At 33.3% G+C, this 22,651-nt stretch overlaps 2 protein-coding genes across 4 annotated transcripts in view; both read left to right on the forward strand.

The window, feature by feature from the left end:
- si:ch73-196i15.3 overlaps nucleotides 1–22,651 on the forward strand; it is a 239,069-nt gene that overhangs the window by 207,460 nt on the left and 8,958 nt on the right. Inside the window, exons 1-2 of one of the 3 annotated variants that reach the window (NM_001328267.1) lie at nucleotides 17,932–18,002; nucleotides 18,133–18,346. The exons of 1 other annotated variant lie outside the window; for it this stretch is intronic. In NM_001328267.1, coding sequence (NP_001315196.1) covers nucleotides 18,133–18,346 — 214 coding nt within the window. In that variant the 5' untranslated portion in view covers nucleotides 17,932–18,002. Of the gene's footprint in view, nucleotides 1–17,931; nucleotides 18,003–18,132; nucleotides 18,347–21,187; nucleotides 21,481–22,651 lie in introns of those variants that run through there. One more of the 3 variants, XM_073909088.1, reaches the window with a different exon arrangement.
- On the forward strand, nucleotides 54–13,631 carry fzr1a (fizzy/cell division cycle 20 related 1a). Its single transcript, NM_200253.1, is given in 14 exon segments — nucleotides 54–230; nucleotides 921–1,037; nucleotides 2,493–2,624; nucleotides 2,724–2,787; nucleotides 5,077–5,207; nucleotides 5,288–5,367; nucleotides 7,285–7,468; nucleotides 7,582–7,647; nucleotides 7,761–7,863; nucleotides 8,569–8,753; nucleotides 10,048–10,281; nucleotides 10,377–10,481; nucleotides 12,196–12,288; nucleotides 13,231–13,631. Coding segments are annotated over 13 exon segments (1,488 nt in total). The 5' UTR covers nucleotides 54–230; nucleotides 921–968; the 3' UTR covers nucleotides 13,273–13,631.

The raw sequence follows: 22,651 nt of genomic DNA on the forward strand, positions 1-22,651 counted from the left end.
ACGTTTTTGTTTTGTTTCAAATTTCGTGACGTCACCGTTTAACTCAGTCCCATGATTCCTTGCGGAGCCATCGACAACAACAGCTTCGTCTTGCTAACAACATCGAAGCGGCGAATAAAACATTATTAATCACATATTTCCCATTTCACCCCAAGATTTACAGTCGTCGGTTTTGCTTCGATCGAGGTTGAGCCGATCAGATTAGAAATTCGCCGAATAGCGTTGTCAAGGTAGGTCCGATGACCGTGAGATCAAATTAGCCTTACTAGCCGCACAGTAATCCATTGCAAAACACCAAGATAATTAGAGCCAGGGCGTATAAACGCTAAATATTTAGTTGTTTATTTCATGTATATACAGAGTTTTGTTTAATTTTATATGCAATAAAACGAATTTTCTGCGTTAAATGACACCAATGTTGATAATTAGCTTTGTTGACAAAGGAATCTCGTAAATCTGCATTCAATGCTAAGAATGAATGTGGGACAGTTGCTTTTTGGCTTTACGTTGGTTATTTGTTTTAACGTCACCCGTTATTGAATAAGCATTTAACGTCCTCGTGTTGCAGTTTTAAAATATATATATCAGCAGATTTGCTGTCATTGTTGGTTTAGTCTACAAAGGATTGTATCAAAAGCGCTTTGTTTCTTATTAAATCGTCGTGAAGTGGCAACTGCAGCATATTCTTGTTTTGTGTTGCTATTGTTTGGAGGATGTCGATTGAGCAGCTGTTCACTAACACCTGTTTATGTGGCATTGAACAGATGGCATCTGCTGACGAGACTTACACCCTTCTGCCTCGTTAATCAGCAAACAAATGACCATACTTCAAGTGTAGACCTTTAACTATTCATGTACATCATCATGACCTTCTAAAATTGTATCTTCTATATTCTAAAAATGTGTTGTTTTCCCTGCAGTTCAGGCACCCCTGGATCTCCACTTTTCCATATTTTAGAATAACATCCATGGATCAGGACTATGAGCGCCGGTTACTGCGGCAGATCAACGTCCAAAATGACAACACCAGCCCTATGGTTAGTCTGTCATCTGGAATACTGCAAACTTGAATTAATTTGATGACCTAGATGTTTTTTGGTTACTCAAATATTTTAATTCTGTCCTCATTTACATTGCGATTCCATGCAAATGTCAACCATGCCATGAAAAAAAAAGTTTTCACCAAATTAGTGAAACCCTTTCTGGGTTTTTTGTGTTAGCTTGAATTTTTACAGTACTGTAACATACTAAAAAATGTTTCTGTCAATGTTTTCAAACTATTATATTTGATTTATCAAAGTCACAAAAGTGGCAATTTCACATCTATAATGAAGATTTTTCCTCATAAATGCAAAAAATGTAATAATTATTTTAATAAATAATTTTGTTCTATAGTGAGCCAATTTTCATCCTTTTGATTAGCATTATTTCTTTTGTTTTTGTGCAGTTTCATTCACAGAATTTTTACAAAGTATATTATATACGTTAAACACACATACTTCTTTGGTCACAATCATAACGCATGTTTTTTTTTTTTTTCCCTCATTTAAAATATTAAGTATGTCTACAGATTCATATTTTTCTGATCCCATAACTCTGTGGTTAGTTTATTTGGGAAATATAAATTGATGTTTCAATGTCATGTTACCAAATATAATATTATAAAACTATAGTTTGCAAATTCTAAATCATACTAGCAGCCAACGAATGTCAAATTACAACTTTGTTCACAGTTAAATAAATAGTGCTAATGTTGTTTTGAGTCATACTTGCATGTGATTTCAGACCAAATATTCAAAGCACCATGATATACGGAGCATGTCACAGGCTGTCATTTAACGAATGTGTAAATATAAAACCAATTTATCCTCAGTCATTGTTTTTCCTACTATGGAATTCAATGGTTACATGTTTTCAGCTTTCTTTAAAATACATGTATTGGTGTTTAACTGAAGCTCAAAGGTTTGGAACCACAGGAAGCTGCTTAAATTAAGGCTGGTTGAAAAATTCAATCTCCAGGGTTTTGGCAGGGTCTTAAAGTTTTAAAATGTCTTAAATCTTAGAAGCTAATTATTTTCCATATGTAACTATAAAGATGTATATTTCTATATAAGTTGTTAATGCTTCCAGATTTAAAAGAGTAACTTATGACACAAAAATTAGAGGGTCCATTAAATGGCATAACATATTTTCGGTTGTTAATTTTCAGTGCCTGAAAATTTGGTACATATCTAATTTCAGCACAATTTTAGATTCCCATTGTTGCATATTTCTGCTGTGTGATTGGCTCTTAGATCAATATAGAGTAAAAAAGTCCAGAGCTTATTGTTATTGACGTAAATGTTACCGCAATTTGATATAATATAGTTTATTGGCCCAGCCCTAGCATAAATAGTGCGTTAATTACTTATCAGTTATACTATCAGTTTTAATATTTTTACCTATTTTCTGACCAATAAATTTATCTGATTACTTCTTTTTTTTGTATACAGAAAGCAAAAGATGTGATCTGTCACCTGACCCCGACACCTGAGTCACCATTGTCATCGCCAAGCAAACATGGGGACAGATTTATACCATCCCGAGCTGGGGCCAACTGGAGCATCAATTTCCACAGAATAAATGTAGGTGGAATATATGAAAATATTAGCAGTGGTGCTAAAAACATTTAGTAGAAAAGCATCAAGTTAATGTTTTTTTTTTTTTTTTTGCCCTCATTACAGGAGAATGAAAAGTCGCCAAGCCAGAATAAAAAAACCAAAGATGCAACATCAGATAGTGGAAAAGGTGAGCCTAGAAAAGTACCCTGTTCATTTCCTCTTTCTTTATAAATCTAATCACAAATGACAAAAGTCAGTTTAGAAGATAAGTTTTCCTTTAGTCTTATCACTTTATGAGAAATGTGCATAACATCAAAGACCATTATTATTGCTGTGCATTGTGTTATTTTACAAGTGTGTCATTTTTTTCTTATGATTTAAGAAAATATATATTAAAGGTTAAATGTTTTTGTTTATTTTGTCTGATTTAGATATACAGCTTTTGTTAATTTTTTAAATGCAGTAATGTATTTGAGTAAAAAAACTAATGATAACATTTATTATAACATTTTTAGATACATTTTTCTGAAATTCATTTTTTTTAAGAATTCATTATTTTGTGGAATACAGGTATTTGCACACTGAAGTCCAAAATATTCGCATGCATTTTTTTGTATTCATTTGTGAAAAATTTGTCATGTAAACAAACCTTGCACACTGAGTCCGATGCGTATTAATTAATCCGTTATGAAAAAACACAAAACTTTTTGGCGTCAGTTCAAGAAGTGATGCTTTGTTTCCCGACTTCTCCAAAGTTGAAAAAGAAAAGTTATTGGCTGCATATTGTGTTCATTCAATACTGCATAGAGAGGAAGGAGAGTTCAGCTTATTATCAAAGAGCTGCGTTATGATTATCCCAAAATGCAAAAGTTTTTTTTAGCAAATCAGTTAAATTTTAATACATTGCTTGTGATATTTCACATATTACATACGTAAATAAATCTTGAACAGAGTCTGGCTGTACCTGTTCACTTGTTAAGTGTGACGTCACGTGAAGCGGCTTCTGGGTCCAAGCACTCTATCAAACTCTATGGGAGACTTATCAAATGGTAATAATAAACATTTACAAAGGGCTGTTATGAATATTTTTTCAATTCAAATGAGTAGCGGCTTGTACCTGGAAGCATTATTCCATATGTCACGACTTAACAAGCGGATAGACATTAGAATAGATGGTGGCCGCGTTGACATTTTGCTTGTACTGTAGCTCTGAACTGTCAAAACACTGGTTAATGATGGACAAATGTTTTGGTGGCAGTGTGTCAATACGATTTACACAATATAAGGTTGACTATCATCTTCATGCCAACAACAAATTAGGGATGCACCGATACCATTTTTTAAAAACTGATCCAATCCCGATACCAAAATTCTGAGTATCAACCGATACAGAATGAATCTTGATACTGTGCGTTTTTTTTTGTGTGTGTGTTTTTTTTTTTTTTTTTTAAACTTTATTCGAGCATTCATTATGACATTGATCTGTTCTGGTCCAGCTTATGTTTCTTTTTCAAGATTGAGATTTCTTTGACATATGTACTAGGCTACCACTATTGACCCTAATCATTGGTAAAATATCCAGCCTTTTAGCATCGCCTGATATTTTCCTGCAGGTTTGACGCAGACTAAACTAAACTGTCTGAGGCAAGTTTTACTTAATAAACGTTCCCTTTTCTGTTAATGACAATCCACACTGCGCTTGTCAGTTTCACTTTTATTAATATAATCAACTACTTTGACCGCAATGAGCCAGGCTTTACAAACTATTCGCAGCAGTGAAAGAATAATAAGAGAATGGTTTTATGGAGCAGTGCACATCTGTCTGCGCAGCCGGTGCGTGAATGAAGCACTTGATGCATCAGTGAGCGACATCGTGCAGCCCTTTAGTGTCTGTGGACACTTTCTAAGCAGCATAAAGGGAAGAAATCAGTGTTGAGGACCTGTCCAATGTATTAATGAGGCTTTTTTAATTTAAAGTTTCAGGTAGGCCTACTTTGTCTGTGAAGAGCAGGTAATAATAATAATAATTTGAATTGTGAATGAACGGAGAATGATTGACAAGCACAGCAGCGGGAAGCGCTGAACTGAATATGAATTTAAACACTTGAATATTCCTCTTTACTTCACATTAAACTGTAGAATGGCTTCAGAACATTTGGGACATAGTAGGTCTACATGACAACTTTCTAGTGCCTTATAATAGGCTACCTACATGGCTTTTGTTGGCTTATAAATTACACAGAATGTAGCGCAAGATCGGATTTGGATTGGTACCAGCTGGCTGATACCCGCTCCAGCAAAAATATGCGGTAGCAAACCAATATCTGATCCAAATATTGGGATCGGTGCATCCCTATTTTAAATAGAGCATCAACAAAAATAAAAATGCAATGAGAAATGGTCTCTGCTTTAAATGAACTGCGTTTTTGATTGTTTGTATTTTCATAATATACTCAATCATTTTGTTGTTTGGCAGCGGACGGGTTGGCGTATTCTGCTCTCCTGAAGAACGAGTTGCTCGGAGCAGGCATTGAGAAGGTTCTGGATCCTCAAACAGAAGATAGAAGACTACAGCCCTCCACACCCGAGCGGAGAAGCCTCTTTAGTGTAAGCATCTTTTCTTTATCCTGGGATTTGTTTATTTGAGTGCTCTTAATTCGAACAGTGCACTTTGTTTGTATGTTTAGTATTCGCTCAGTGCCAAAAGATCCACGCCCGATGATAACAGTGTTTCACCGTACTCCCTCTCCCCTGTTAGCAGCAAAAGGTAAGTTGACTCTTATCTGAAAAAAAGGGGAAATGAATTGTATTAATCAATATTTCTGAGTTCCATATCTGATAAGGGTTGGAATTTGGGTCGGTATAAACACAAAAAATTGGCTCAGATCAGATTTTTTTTTTTTACCTCATACATTTCCAAATGTGTTTTTTTTTTTTAGATCAGGTACATGCTTGTAATCTGGACATCTAAATGTTCATATAAGATTCTCTTTTATACTGTTATTCATTTCCTACCTTTTAATTGTACAGATCTGTACAGTGTAACAGCATATGCCTTTCTCCTTGATCCTTAAACAAGCACTTTCTCACTATTAGGGCTGTCAGAGAATTGTGAAATCAAGAATATTACATCTATAAGCAATTAATTAGTAAAAGTATACAAAAGTAAAAAATTGGTAATGCATGCAGGTCAGAGTTCAGTCAGAGTTTACAGATTATATATTATAGTTGTATAAAAGTGACTACAAGAGAACATCTTGTATGTTTTATATATATATATATATATATATATATATATATATATATATATATATATATATATATATATATATATATATATATATATATATATATATATAAAATACTTTAATAGCCATTAAGCAATATTCTGGAATGTTATAGTATAGCTGCAAAAATTAAAACACAAATGAAAACTCCTCTAAGCATGTGCAATATTTCATGTGATTTCGAAAGTGTACAAATCGGATATGGGTCATAACTGAATGAGTTTGAATGAGAAATGCCTAGTCTTAATATTCCTTACATTTCACAAATAACTTTAGGCCTTAAAAAGTCTTAAATTAGCTGAAATATTGTTTTTGTAGATCTTAAATCATTTTAAGCAGGTCTTTATTTTGTAAAGCTACCTAATCGGGCCAACACCCATCCAATCCCTAACATTTCATCTTAATAAAAAGTTTCATTTCCAGTGTTGGGTTTCAGCTGGAAGGGCATCTGCTGCGTAAAACATATGCTGGATAAGTTAGTGGTTCATTCTGCTGTGGCGACCCCAGATTTATAAAGAGACTAAGCTAAAAAGAATATTAATGAATGAATACAAAATTAAAATATACAAAATTAACAAAAGTTTATTTATTAACACTATCAATATGGTTTAATTATCTTCCTTACAATAACATTTGTTTTTATGGTTTTAATAATGTTTTTAACTAGGACATTAGAAAAAATCCTTAGTGTTTAGCCTTGTTTAAGTCCGAAATTTCATTCATAATAGTCTAAAAAAGTCTTAAATTTGTTCCACTTTTTTTTTTTATCACATCCCATTTTTATATTCTACCAAAAAAAATTTAAATGATTATTGTTTTATTTAAAACTTATCCTTATTATTCCAACATATCCATAGAACTTTTAAGTGCTTTCCTAATTTTTCCTACAGCTATAAAAGTGCATTTTTACATATATACACTAGTCAACATTTTTAGCTGAAAGTTGTCCTAAAACAACTCTGGTGTGAACCAGGCATAAAAAACAGTGTAATGTTCAACACACAAACGCAAAGAGAACCTCAGTATAGCATCGATCACTCTAGATTACTCACAGGACGCTTTTGTGTTTTTCCTCCTGCAAATTTTCCATCCAATTTGACTTGTTAATTTTAACTTGTGTGGGAGTCATGATTGTGGCAGATTCCATATATTTGCGGCAAATGTGCCAGGCATTTCACATCATTCTTGTTGCCTGGCAGAAATTTGTCTCTATTAGCGCATATGCATTGACTTTTTATGTAGTATACTCATGCGAATATTAAATTAGCATTTGGTGTAAATCCAGAGTTAGGACAATTTTTTTATTAGCTTCTCTATTTCTTTTTTTATTATATTGACTGCTACTGTATATACAAGTAAAAAGCATTATTTTAATCGGTTACTGTTTTTCTTTACAGTCAGAAGCTTCTCCGGTCACCAAGAAAACCAACACGCAAAATATCTAAGATTCCGTTTAAGGTGCTTGATGCACCAGAGCTACAGGACGACTTCTACCTCAACTTAGTGGACTGGTCCTCTTTAAATGTTCTCAGTGTGGGACTGGGAACATGTGTTTACTTATGGAGTGCCTGCACCAGTCAAGTATGAATGATAAATAGTTATATTCAACTGGTTTCTATCAAAATAAATCAAATTGCGTGTTTGATAAGTGTATTCTAGTATTTAAGGAAAACATTTCTTTGTTTTGTCTGTAGGTGACGCGGCTATGTGACCTATCAGTGGAGGGCGATTCCGTCACGTCTGTGGGCTGGTCAGAGAGGGTGGGTTAAAGTTTTGTGACATTTATTATTTGTTAGATTTTTATTTTAGAAATATATAAAGTCTTTTCCTGGGTTTTGGGATCTGACAGATTTCTGCACTGCTTTTCTTATAGGGAAATCTTGTCGCTGTGGGAACACACAAAGGCTTTGTACAAATTTGGGATGCCACGGCTGGCAAAAAACTGTTTGCCTTGGAGGGACACACTGCAAGAGTTGGTAAGAGTTTTTAAGGAAACAATTGAATCATTTAAGCTACAAGATAATTTGTTTACATTTATTGGTTAAACTGTAGTTATTAAAAAAAAAATAATTTAAAGAATCTTTAAATTCATTAGTGACATTAAAGACTTGCGTTATTTTGCTAAAATCAATGTAGAAATGGATTATCTTACCTTTTTTATGCAGAGAAACCTAAATAGAAGCATAACCATTTTCACCATTTATAGTAATAAATGTTGCTGGACCGGATTACTGATTGGCTCATGCTGAGTTAAAAAATCACCTTGGATTTCATAAGTATAAATTACACTTTACAATATATTAAGAGGGAACTATTAAAAGTTTCTCTTTAGGTTATTGTTGGAAATGTATATACCGTGAGACTTTTATCGGGCGATTAAAGGTGTTTCCATCGCAGTTTATTTGCATTTTTTCCTATCAAACAAAAAATTTATCCTACTCAGTTATGCGCTTGTTTCAAAATTATGCGCATTATGGCGTTTTCATCAACCACTTTTTTATGAGCATATGGAAAATGCACATTAAAATAGGTTGATGGAAACATAGCTACTGACTACTAAAGGAAACACAACTAAAGGAAAGTCGACAGTCAAATTTTTTATTTCCTGGCTATTGTCTTTCATATTCTTATCTCACTGTGTGACTCAAAGGCATACGTGGTTCTAAAAACTCTTCCCTCAGGTGCATTAGCATGGAATGCAGATCAGTTGTCATCAGGCAGTCGTGATAGGATGATCCTCCAGAGAGATATCAGGACTCCTCCTCTGCAGTCAGAGCGCAGGCTGCAGGGCCACAGACAGGAGGTCTGCGGACTCAAGTGGAGCACTGACCATCAGCTGCTCGCCTCTGGGGGAAATGACAATAAGGTGACCACTTAAACTTAACCATCATGAACACTCAACTTGGAACCATTTGGATCCTCTAATGTAAAAATCACAAGTAAACATTTAAAGTAATGTATACAAATGTGTCATATGAAAAATATGAACGATAGATGGATGAATGTGTGTGTGTGTATATATATATATATATATATATATATATATATATATATATATATATATATATATATATATATATATATATATATATATATATATATATATATATATATATATATATATATATATATATATATCACGGGATCACACGGGTTCAACCGAGCATACCAGTTGCAAAAAAAGACTGGTTGCAATAGCAAACATGTCATGTTGTGCGGAAGGATGCCAAAAATGAAAGTCCAAAAATAGAAAACGTACATTTTACTGTACACTACACTGCTTTCAATGCCAGCCGCAGACGTCTTTGGTTAACAGCCATCGTAAGAGCTGAATGGAGTAAGTACCTAATTAAAAATGCTCGACCCTGCAGTTCTCATTTCATATGAAGCAAGTTATGCTGAATCATGCATATTTCAGCTGATTCATGCATATTGCTGAATTGATCGCAGCAATGATTTCAGCAAAAACAGTTAAATATGGTTAATTAAACTGCGGACATGGAATGTGAAAGTGTAAGTTCACACACCCTGTCATACAGGTGCAGTTCGCTGTCAGAATGCAGTTTTACTTGTTGATGATTACCCAGGCCTTGTGCAGTTTTGTCTTCTTTTCTTGTCTTTGGCTAGGCAGAACCTCAGTTTTTAACACTACAAAGTTTTAAATCTGGTAATCATGGAGCATTATTTATTGCACATGACCACACAGAACAACATTGTAGGCATCCAAAGACTTTTAGGCCTTTAACTTCTCTCTTGTGAAATCAGTTGGAGTTTCAATGAAATAGTTGTGTATTTCAGGCTGGATGCTCGGTCATTTCGTCTTATGCAATATCCATTGGGAGGGTACTATTGCAAATAGACCTGTCAGACAAACTCCGCTCACTTTAACGTTACTTTTGCCGAATAACTGTGCTTATCACTGGGTGACAAGCTGTTATAATACGCTGAAAGCATTATGTAAATAATATAAATAATCAATATAACTTATACAACAACAAACTGTACGTATCGGATGTCATTTCCTTGCTGTGAAGGCTAGTGCTTCTGGTTTTTCTGCAACCTCGATGCACAAGCATCCTGAATGTTTACAAACCAGTTATTTGTCTATAGAGACAAAACGGTTATTTAGCTGACTGTAAGCATTGCTGTTCTCTTTGCAGCTGTTAGTGTGGAATCACTCAAGTGTGTTACCGATGCAGCAGTACACTGAACACTTGGCAGCAGTGAAGGCCATCGCCTGGTCTCCTCATCAACACGGGCTACTGGCGTCTGGAGGGGGAACGGCGGACCGCTGCATTCGCTTTTGGAACACTCTCACAGCACAGCCACTGCAGTGTATCGACACCGGCTCTCAAGTCTGCAATCTGGCCTGGTCGAAACACACCAATGAACTGGTGCGCTCATTCTGAATAGTCTGGATGAGGATTACATACATGTATTATATTTACATGCACAACGTCTTACATGATCCAATGTCTGTCTTCTGCAGGTCAGCACACACGGTTACTCTCAGAATCAGATCCTGGTGTGGAAATATCCCTCACTCACTCAAGTAGCCAAACTGACCGGCCACTCTTATAGGGTGCTTTATCTGGTAAGATCTCTCGCTGATTTGTTTCAAGAGTGCATAAGTCGGGTTTCAGTCATACGAACTCTTAGGCCCAATCCCAATTCTATTTTTGTACCCAATTTAAAAATGCATCCCTAAGAAATGGGACACCACTACAGCACCTGCACACGTCATCATATGACAGCGTGAGCTCTTGCTTTATATGAGATCGCTCTACGATTGCGACTGCTGTAGTTATTCCAGGTGTGTTATTTTTGGGTATTTATCTTCAGGAAATCACTGAAGCCAACAATATCATGTTATCATACCCATATAATGTGGCAATAAGCTTGTAACTGTACTGTGTATTTACACAGTGGCCATTTTCATTAATGTAAATACAAGAAAACAATATTAACATTACACCAGACACTGTAAAAAGCTCATTCTCCATCACTAGACTTTTTTGACAGGGTATTCGGGTGTCATCGAGTGTCAGTATGTTGTGGAACTGCTAAACAGGAGTATAATTATAAATGATAAATTCCTATAATTAGGGATTACATATAGCGAAATTGAGCAGTTTTTATTTTAGTGTTTTTTTTAAAAAGCACGACGTTAAAACATGAGCGTGGTTATGAATGTATTACAACGTGTTTGTTTGTCGTTAAAATTTGTAATAGTGACAAAAAAATACTAATTTGTCCATCTCCTTAATTCCGGCTGCAGCTGTTGTGGCTGGTGTATTCTGGAAATTTTCTTACCTCTTGGGTTCAAATGTGGTCCTAAAAATCTATCAAGGGCTATCTAGCGCTACACCTTAAAGATAAAGAAAATTGGGCTGCATGATATATCATTTCAGCATTGATATCGCAACGTGATCATTCGCAATAGTCACATCACAGGATCTGCAATGTTGAGTTTGTATTATAATTAAAAATTTGCAGTTTTTTAAATGCCTGTTACTGTAAAATGTCTTTAAAAAGCATTTAAGTGTAAGAAATTGTACCTTTTTTGAGCATAACTAGGATTAATTTTATTGAATTATTTGTATTTTTATCATTCAGTTACTGTACTTGAATACTATTAAATATTAGATGGGGATGCGATAAATACTTTATTTCAATTTTATCTTTTTATTAATTGTATTTATAGAATTTTATGCATGAAAATACTTACAACACATACAAATACAGGAACGCACAAATAGCACAGACCACATCAAAAATGTGTCTGGGGACCCAAAAATGTATAGATTGTTATTATATTTTATGGAGATGCACTTACCCACTGCAGAATCATCACAGACAATCTAACATTATAAATTCTCTCCATATAGAGATATTAAGTCATCTGTTGAAATTGTATTCATATTTTACAATATATATCACAAAATAAAAAAAAATATCGCAATATTGAATTTTCCAACATTGTGCAGCCCTAGCAGCACTGTATGCAATTGACTAATATCAGTATCAAAATCAGCTGAAGCTTTTTAAATGTTGTATTAGACAAAAAAACCTTTACGTATTTACGTAATACGTATTTATAAAATAATCACTATATTAGTCATATTGCTGTAGAAGATGACACAAAACATTGAATGACATAAACAAGTGTGTCTCCATATGCTCACAAATCATTGAAATATTTGAGTAGATTCGATGGACTTCTTTTGTTGTCTGCTATGCTTCATTGGATTGTAGCTTGTTTTATCCTCCATTTTTAAAAATAGTGTATTTATGATTTGATTTTAAAGGCAATGTCTCCAGATGGAGAGGCGATAGTGACGGGAGCAGGCGATGAAACTCTGCGCTTTTGGAATGTATTTAGTAAAACACGATCAACAAAGGTATGTGTATATCATTTCTTTATTGTTAATAATCAATAAAGGTGCAGTAGGTGATTGTCTTCAGAAACATTGTTTGTTGTGCTGGTGGAAAGTCTCTACACATTTGAATAGTAATGATTAAAGTAAATGATCTAAATGTATTTATTTGTATTTTTACATTCTGGGTAAGGCATAAGACTAAAAAATGTGCGAGAGCAATAATAAAATATGCTGAATCAAAACTTAAAATCAATATTGGAGTTAGTTTTCCACGCTGGAGAAAGGACGACACTATGGCTGAAGTATTTCTTTTAGACAGGTAACGTTATACTTTAAAAGTATTTTAGTCACACAAAGCTTATGTAGATGTTTTACGAATGGGTTTTATGCACACAAGTGTTGTTCAGCCACTGAAATCTGTTTTTAGTTTCATAAGTTACCTTTTACAGCATTAATAATGTAGATTTTTATTTAGTTTAACAACAAAACATCAGTAAATATCACCATTCTGCCTAGCCTGCTTTACTGAGGTGAAGTTGGTTTTATATGCACATTGGTTTATTTTTGAACAATAAACCTGTTGTTATCCCTATATTGTTTATCATGCTACTTTGAATATTCGCTCTGAAATAGTTTGCAAGTATGGCTTAGTAACAAGTGTAATTCCTGCACGCCGCTGGCCAACCACCAAGCATGAAATATTGCACATTATGACAAGTTTTGCTTGCTACACAACTGAAAGCGTGCTAGATATAATACAGTTTTCGTTCAGAATTATAGTATAATACAATACTGTAAAGTTTTCTTACTGGTGAATGACATGATCTAGTGGGGTGGGGCGACAGAGACTGTTTCAAAGATATTATGCTAGCCAGTTAGCATTTAGGCAGATCACCTACTGCACCTTTAAACTCATGTTTCTTCATATAATAGGCTAATTCTCTCTTTTCTTCTGTTTTTCAGGAATCTGTGTCAGTTTTAAACTTGTTCACCAGAATACGATAATTGGGCTTGTAAAACAGATTGAATCTTTATAGCATATCTTCTTCTTCTTCATCATCATCAGTCGCATACAGTAGACTGGACATTAAAGATCAAGATCTACTGCTTGCTCTCTTTCTCTCTCGCTTTCATCCACACTTTGTTTTTCTCTCCCCTGACATTTCATCTTAAGTTTAAATGTTGTTTACTTTTATGTGTACAGTTCAGTTCATGATTTTATGTGTGCTTGTTTTTTTTTTTTTTCCTTTGGATACAAAGACATGTCCAAGATGTATGACGTATGTTATCCAAGCCTTAAGCCAGAAACAATGCCATTTGAATCAGGGTGTAAAGAAAAAGAAAAAAAAATTAGCCATTGTGAACAGCTGCCTCTGGAATCATTTGTAAAGCATTCTAATGAGTGATCTTTTGATTGTGAGGGTGAAAAAAATGTCTATGGAAGAAAATTCAGTTTTTAACTTGAGTTGCTTAAGATTGATATTGAGTATTATAAAGCACCCTGGATAAAAAGAAATGTCATGTTTAAGTGTCATTTGTTGAACACAGGAACTACCCACAGTGTCTTTACAGTAATGTTTTACCATTTATAGGGGGGTATGCACATTATACATGATGTACACCCGTCAAATTAAGAGTTTAACTTATGACCAAAATACTATTGCATGATAGCAAGAGTTTCTTAAAGGCATCTATGATGAAGCTGTTTGAACAGAACTGTGTGTAGGTATTGTGGTCACATTCATATTAGGGTGATAGAACCACAATAAGTCTCTTAATAAGTCTCTCAAAATTGTAACATTAAAACAGAATCCAAATTCCTCCCATTTCTCTGCAAAAGACTCATCATATATCTTGAAAAGGGGGTTAAAAAGGTGCTCTTTAAAAGTAATACTGTATTTTGTTTGTAATTGTTATTACTACAACTTTCTGTTCTATAATTTTACAGATATAAAACTAATTGAGAAACATTAAAATTACTTATACTTTAAAAAAATGTTAAATTAAGTTACATACATTGAAAATTCAATAAAAAAATCATTCTAACATTTAAAAATTAGAATAGAGTTGTAAGTAAAAATGAAATCTAGTAAATAAATATAGAAAAAGTTATACATGATAATTTGGTTTCGGTCAAATGGGTTCAGCTTACAAAAAAAGAAAAAAGTTGCACTGAGAGACTAAGGAATGCATCGTGCCTCTTAAAATAACTAATAAGGAAACCGGTCCTGACAATTGCTCTTCTGTTGCTTTTTGTTTGTCGGTGCGTTCTTTTTGTGTGTGTGTTTATGTGTGTGTGTGTCTGTGTGTCTGAGTATGTGTGAGTATATGAGTGCATGAGTGCTTCCCAGTACTGGGTTGCGGCTGGAAGGGCATCTGCTGAATAAAACATGCTGAAATAGTTGGCGGTTCATTCTGCTGTGCCACCCCCTGATAATTAGTGGACTAAGCTGAAGGAAAATTAATGCATGACAAAATTTAAAATGGCAGAAAACAAGTCATTGAACCGCTTCCTCATACCAGTGTCTATTATTGCTCATTTATTATTTTTTATTATTTGCCCAAAATATTTCTTGAACAGGGATGTACAAAGTAATAACTAGAAAACTATACTACTCACGTGGTTATTCAAAGACAAGAGAGAATTAATAAAGTATGAACGTTGTACAGATACATGTAAACTTCGCTTTATCCAGAGCTAAATCAGGACTCTTTAGTAGCAAGTCTCCACCTCTTCATCCACTGCTGGAAGGTCAGTCCTTCTCTCTGCATCTTCGGCAGCACAAACTGTGCAGGCTGATCCCACCTGCACAAACAAATCATCAGGGCATTAATAGGACTCTGTAATACTTGCAGAGTATTGTAGACATTGGAGAGAGTCTTGTCTCACCAGTGTGTGATGGCAGTCTTTACTTGTTCAGAGTGAAGCAGGCCTTGAGAGCTCTGTCTATTGATTAAAGTAAGACAATAGTAGGTCAATGCAAAAAATAAAGAAAAAGATGGTCTTATGACAAAAGCCAGATTGTGGATAAATCGTCTTTTCTTCACTTTCCTCCTGACCCCGGCATTAGGAAAGAATGTATCTGACAGTACTGTGGCTCCATGCAATTGTGAATACATTTTTTAAAAAAAATTTAATCTTGTTACTAAAGTTTTGTCTGTTATTAAAGATCATTTGACAAGTAATGAGCAACTATTATTATTATTATTATTTTCAATGTCCATCCATGAAGGAAAAAGATGCACCGATACTATTTCTTAAAGTGAACGAATACCAATGCATTTTTTTGGGATGTATTGACTTGGTGAGACCAATTACTTTATGAAGGCTTCTTTGCAATTATGAAAAACTGTAACTCAAAACTTGTAAGTGAAAACTGCAACACAAGGTTGTCAAAGTACAAACAATTTTTCAAGCATTTTTATTACTTTTTAGTTTTTGTTTTACTTATTTTTATTTTATTTTTTTATATAAAATGGTAGGGGTGTAAACGATCACGATTGATACGAGATTCGAACAGATCACAACACACAGTTCGCAACACCCGTGGATTAAGCTAATATATTTTTTGTACTTATAGATTAATCCTAAATTTGTTATGATCACAATGAGATCACCTCTTGCATCATTCACACCACATGTATGAAAGCATTTAGACTTTCCTGTAAATAATGATGGTAGAAGAGGCTGTGGTGGGTTATTCTCAGGATGTGATGGGTTTCTTTAAAGGTGTTTTCTGTCACTATTGTTTAGCCTGCGTTAATGCATTTAGATCGGGATCTTAACACCCACGCAACACAAATTATAAATGATAGTGATTTGCATATTTTTATTAATCCTTCAAATCACTGCCTTCAAATCTGTGTTTTAAAAAAACGCTGTTTTAAACAGTTTTAAACATCTAAACAGTTTATAGTTTAGATAAAACCACTGATGTTTATGGAAAAGATTAAAATCACCATCACATGCATTTACCACTCAAAAATTGTTGTAATGAAGGATAATAGCTGTCTAACATGCGGAAATTTACAGGGGAGAACACGCGAGTTCTGAGTTTTAAAAAATGTAAAAAATGCAGAACTGTAATTAGAACAGTGGCTGTTGACTTCAGAGTAAACAATTCCATTTATTCAACATTCAAACCATGCATGTGTTATGATGAGAGAGGGGTTTGAATGCAGACCTGGTGCAGTGCTATCTGAGCTGCATCCAATGCTTTTTAAAAGGCACATTTTTGTATCCAAATAGTCCACAGTGGTACCTAAAAGGTGCATATTAGTTCTCAAATGTACTTAAAAAGTACCTTTGAGTTACCATTATGGACCCTTCAGGTATAAATATGTACCTTTTGAAAAGGTACTGCCCCACTGACAGCTCCTGTACCTTTATTTCAAAGAGTGTACCTGAGAGTGCATTTCATTTGAAATATGACTTTCACTGTCAGTGGCTTGAAAAAAATACAAGGTTAAATTTGTATATCAACACTTGTTTTGCTTTAGTTCACATGATCCGTTGTCATTTGTTTTGATTGTTCCATTTCCTTATTGGAAGACAGTCAGTTTTTTTCTTTTATATCTGTCATGCTTTTCTCTGAATGTTGGTTATCAATCTGCACTGTTGTTTTTCCAGTGACGTTTTCCAGCATATTGTTTTTAAGCACTGATAACCATTTGGATTCACAGAGCAAATCTTATTATTATTATTATTATTATTATTATTATTATTTTTTAGAAAAGACAAAGGCAAATAACAGTATTATAAATGAAAATAAAACATTGTGTTTTTGAGTTCTATGCTGTTACTGTGCTGGTTTTGTTGTAAATAAAAATATCCGTTTATATAACAATTTATATTTCCCAGAGATGGATTGTGGCTAGAAGAGCATCCGCTGCGTAAAAACGTGTTGGATAAGTTGGCGGTTCATTTCGCTGTGTAGACCCCGGATTAATAAAGGGACTAAGCCGAAAAGAAAATGAATGAATGAATGGACTTGTTTAACATTTTTGTTGCCAAATAATATGAAGTTCAACGTAAAAAAGTTAATGTTTGTTTATTTGTGTGATTTCTATTATTATTATTATTATTATTATCATTATTATTATCAATGTTGTTAATGTATAAACATTACAGAGCTGCTCTAATTAGCCTACTGTTATCCACTTCCTACTCTGCAAAAAATGCTTTTCTTACTTAAATTTTTTTGTCTTGTTTTAGTCCAAATATCTAAAAGTTTTTAAATCAAGAAGCATTTTCTAGACAAGCAAAACATATTGTCTTGTTTTAAGAAATAACATGCCAAAATAAAGTGAGTTTTTCCTTAAATCAAGCTAAATAATCTGCCAATGGGGAAAGCAAAATAATCTTATCACAAATCGAAAAACAAAATTATTTTGCTTACCCCTTTGGCAGATTATTTAGCTAGATTTGAGGAAAAACTAAAAATTTTGGCATATTTTTCTTAAAACAAGACAATATGTTTTGCTTGTCTAGAAAATGCTTCTTGATTTAAGGATTTGTAGATATTTGGACTTGAAACAAGACAAAAAAAAATCTAAGTAAGAAAAGCATTTTTTGCAGTGTAGGTCAAATATCTATCAAAAGAGGGCATCAAGCGTAGTTCGACAATAGAAAGTCTGGTTGAGCAGGACAGTAAACTATAAATAACACTGACAACCTGTCGTCACTTTTCTCTGCTACCTTTTCTCTCGTATCTTTGGCAACAGGACATAACAAGGTATTTTCATACCCTAGTACTGACATCCATTTGTCTTAAGATACTTTGTTCACTTAAAGTGTTTTTTTTACTTAGGCCTACATCTGGATTTGATCACTGTGCTTGTTCTTGTGATTTTGGTCCGTTTCAGATGTCTGCTGTGCGCGCTCTCCTTTTGCTGATATTTGGATTTACCATGTTGAGGTTCATCTGCTGTTACAGTGATGGAAGTTTATTGACCGACCACTGTCAAAGTATGGCTATAGATCATGGAGCTCAAGCATCAGGACAAGATTCAAACCCTTTCACCGTCGCTCCAGATTACGTGATCGTGGACAGTTCACAAGTGGGAACGGGCATTACAGGTAGAATAGTTTTACATTTAGCCTACATTTTATCCATCTTATAGACGCTTCTTAGAAGAGCGGGGTACAAGGTAACACTTTTTGGTTTTGGGCAAATAATGAGGAAAGTAATGGGGTTAATGGGGTTGTTGAAATAAAAATAATCATAGAAATTTTATTTCTTTTAAATTTCTTATACAAAACGTTTAAGTATTTTTTTCTCACACCTGGTGCAAATTGATTTAGCCTAGATTGACTCCCGCTAGAAAAACTAGTTTAAAAACTAAAACAAGTTTATGCTGATGTTACATATTGCTCTACATAGTCATTTTGATATTTAATTGTAGCTTTATCGGGGCAGATTTTTCAGAGGAGTCAGATTTGTTCCTTCAGTCAGATTGTAACAAAAAGAGTTAGTTGTAACACTTGTTGGAAAGTCAGATTTTACATAATCAATTTTAGTTTAGTTTATACAGAATACTGTAGGCCTATATTTTCTCAGATCTTAACTCTACATTTTTATTATAGCCTACATAGCACAATATGTTCGTCTACTTATCTATTAAGACTCGAGAAAGGATTTATTTGCAATATTAGCAAACAGCTTCATTAAAATTGATTTGTTTAAATGAAATATATATTTTTCTTTATTGTTTTCATGTAAAAGGTTATTTAAATTACACTCATAATTAAACATTAGTTTGTTTTGGTTAAGTTATTAATGTTTGGTTATTAATGTACACATTGTGTGGCTCAAATGTAACACCCACAACTAACCCCGCTGAGTCTTTACTCAGAATGGGCTAGCAGTCTCTATTAAGGCTGCTCAATATTGGAAAAATGTATGTGTGTGTGTGTGTGTGTGTGTGTGTGTGTGTGTGTGTGTGTGTGTGTGTGTGTGTGTGTGTGTGTGTGGTGTGTGTGTGTGTGTCTGTGTGTGTGTGTGTGTGTGTGTATATATATACACACACACACACACACACACACACATACACAATTGAAGTCAAAATTATTAGCCCCCCTGAATTATTAGCCCCGTTTATTTTTTTTTCTCCAATTTCTGTTTAACAGAGAGAAGATTTTTAACACATTTCTAAACATAATAGTTTTAATAACTCATTTCTAATAACTGATTTATTTTATCTTTGCCATGATGACGGTAAATAATATTTGACCAGATATTTTTCAAGACACTGAATTACCCTAACTTGCCTTGGTAACCTAATTAACCAAGTTAAGCCTTTAAATGTCACGTTAAGCTGTAAGGATATACAGCTTAACGTGACATTTAAAGGCTTAACTTGGTTAATTAGGTTACCAAGGCAAGTTAGGGTAATTCAGTTACTGTATAACGATGGTTAGTTCTGTAGACAGTGGGGGAAAAAAAAGCTTAAAGGGGCTAATAATTTTGTCCTTAAAATGGTGTTTTAAAAAATTAAAAACTGCTTTTATTCTAGCCAAAATAAAACAAATAAGACTTTCTCCAGAAGAAAAAAAATATTATCTGTGAAAATTTCCTTGCTCTGTTAAACATCATTTGGGAAATATTTAAAAAAGAAAAAAAAATCAAAGTGGGGCTAATAATTTTGACTTCAACTGTATATATATATATATATATATATATATATATATATATATATATATATATATATATATATATATATATATATATTGTGATATGAATACAATTTCACTAGATGAGTTGAATATAAACTATTTAGAAAGAATTTATAATTTCAGATTAATTGGGATGATTTTGTAGGAGAGTAAATAAAAAAAGTCTACAAGCATAAATAAATTCAATTAAGAAAAATATACAAATGAAATAAGCAACATTTTAATGTTTTCTAAGGAGTGGAACTTTATTCAGGTTTGCAGTAATTTAATAATCAAATGTAAAATAACACTGCACAGTCTTTGTTTTATAAACAATTCAATAAAATTATTTGTTATTAATTTGTCAAAGTTACAAATGGTACAATTTCTTATGGCTGAATGCTTTTTAAAACCCTCACACAGTAACAGGTCCCAAAAAAACATGATCAATTATAACCTACACTCAACATTGCGTATACTCGCGATGTGACTATTGCGAATGATCACACTTCAAAATCGATGCTGAAAGGATATACAGTATTGTGCAGCCCTAGATTATGTGTTTTTCATTTCTTTCAAAATGGAAAAACAATGACAATTGTTCTCAAATTTGATCAGTTTTTGCCAGGGACATGAGCAGACATTTTGAGGGACAAGGGCTCAAGTTGAATAGTTGAATTAAGAGCACCTTTCTTGTTTATTTAATATATATATATATATATATATATATATTTAATATATATAATTTTTATTTGTTAAACTTTGTTAAACAAAAGAAAGAAACTAAAACAGGTTTGGAAAAGGTTGATAGAAATGATGAAAGAATTAAAATATTTAGATGAAGTATCCCTTTAACAATTCTGACACACCTTTTTTATCCCTCACACTGTTTCATGCTATTTAATTGAATATTGAATTAATCAAATCACTTTAAATCACGAGCCATATCCATTAATTAATAATATTACATTTATTCTGGCATACACTCGCTTTTAGGACGATTTCTACATAAAGTTTTATAAATGAAACCCCTTGTAGACATGTGACACAGAGAAAAAATAAATAAATAAATAAATAAATAAATAAATAAATAAATAAATAAATAAATAAATAAATAAGCATTTCAGAATAAATTACAGCACATAAGAGAAGAACATATTTTCACTATTCAGCTGCAGTTTCTCCATTTATTTAGCCCAGTGGTTCCCAACCTGGGGTCCACTCTAGCCAGAGTTCACAGGGGGGACGCGGGAGAGGATAAGTATTGAGGTAGAAAAAGGCATAAAAATGCTCCACTATTATAAAGGACTTTGCAATTAATCGAAAATCCGATTTAGATTTCGGTTTCAAACGATTATAAAAAAGCATTAATCGAGATAAATGGTTATTGCATCATATTTTGCCACGTTCAAGTTGTACACGTGTTGCTCTTAAAAGCGCGAAAGAGCTTATGTGTGTGTGCAGCACGATCACGCAGTCAGAAGCATGCGGCCGGTCATTCACTCTCATTCACACACTGAGACGAGCAGAGAAGCGCAGACATCTAAAGTCATCTTAACGTGAGCGATTTAATGGTCAAATAGGTGTCAAAACGCGGTGTTTAGTGATTATTAACATTAACCCTCATTTGTGTAATAAACAAACGAGTTGAGGATCAAAAGACGTGAAAGAGAAACCATTAAAGATACAGCGCGCTATAATCCTTCTGCCGCCTGTTTTTATCATTATTAAAAAAACATAACAAGAAAACCCTCGCTGGTCTTGACTGAAGGACTGCTGTAGCTAAAGTGTTTTTGTTACAGTGAAGATGCTTAAAGCACAGTTTGTTTCATATTTTTATTTTATTCTATTGTATTTATTTCTCTTTCCTTTGCAGGGTGGAAAATAACTGTATGTATACATTTGAAGTCAGAATTATTAGCCCTCTTGAATATTAGCAAACCTTTTCCTGCCCAATTTCTGTTTCATGGAAAGAAGATTTTATTAACTTATTTCTGAACATAATTTTGATATCTCATTTCTAATTACTGATTTCTTTTTGTCTTTGCTATAATGACAGCACATAATATTTTACTAGATATTTTTCAAAATACAAGCATTCAGATTAAAGTGCAGTTCAAAGGCTTAATTAGATTAATAAGGCAAGTCATTATAACGGTAGTTTATTCTGCAGACAATCAAAAATATATATTGCTTAAGGGGGCTAATAATATTGACCTTAAATTGGTTTCAAAATATTTAAACCTTTCTTTATTCAAGCTAAAATAAAACAAATAGAAGAAAAAATATTATAGGAAATACTGTTAAAATTCCTTGCTCTGTTAAGCATAATTTGGGAAATATTTATAAAAAAAAAAAAATCTCAGGAGCGCTAATAATTTTGACTTTAACTGGCAATGGTTTTGAATAATTGTGATTACAATTATGACCAAAATAATCGTGATTATGATTTTTCCCAAAATCGAGTAGCCCTACTATTATATATGTATTTTTAAGTACCAAAAAAAAAATCTAAACACATACTTAAAATTCCAACATAATAGTGAAAATAATTAAAATAAATAACTTTAAATAATTATTTAAATTTTGCTCACTCGCGCAATCTGCTTGTCAACGTGTCGTAAAGGCAAAATCAAAACAAAAATGGCAGACAAACGTAAATGCAGTGATTCTTCAGAGGCGAAGAAAAAGATTAGACAGTATGACAAAGCCTACCTAGATTTTAGTTTT

The sequence above is a fragment of the Danio rerio genome, chromosome 8 (assembly GCF_049306965.1).
Source record: "Danio rerio strain Tuebingen ecotype United States chromosome 8, GRCz12tu, whole genome shotgun sequence".
Lineage (NCBI taxonomy): Eukaryota > Metazoa > Chordata > Actinopteri > Cypriniformes > Danionidae > Danio > Danio rerio.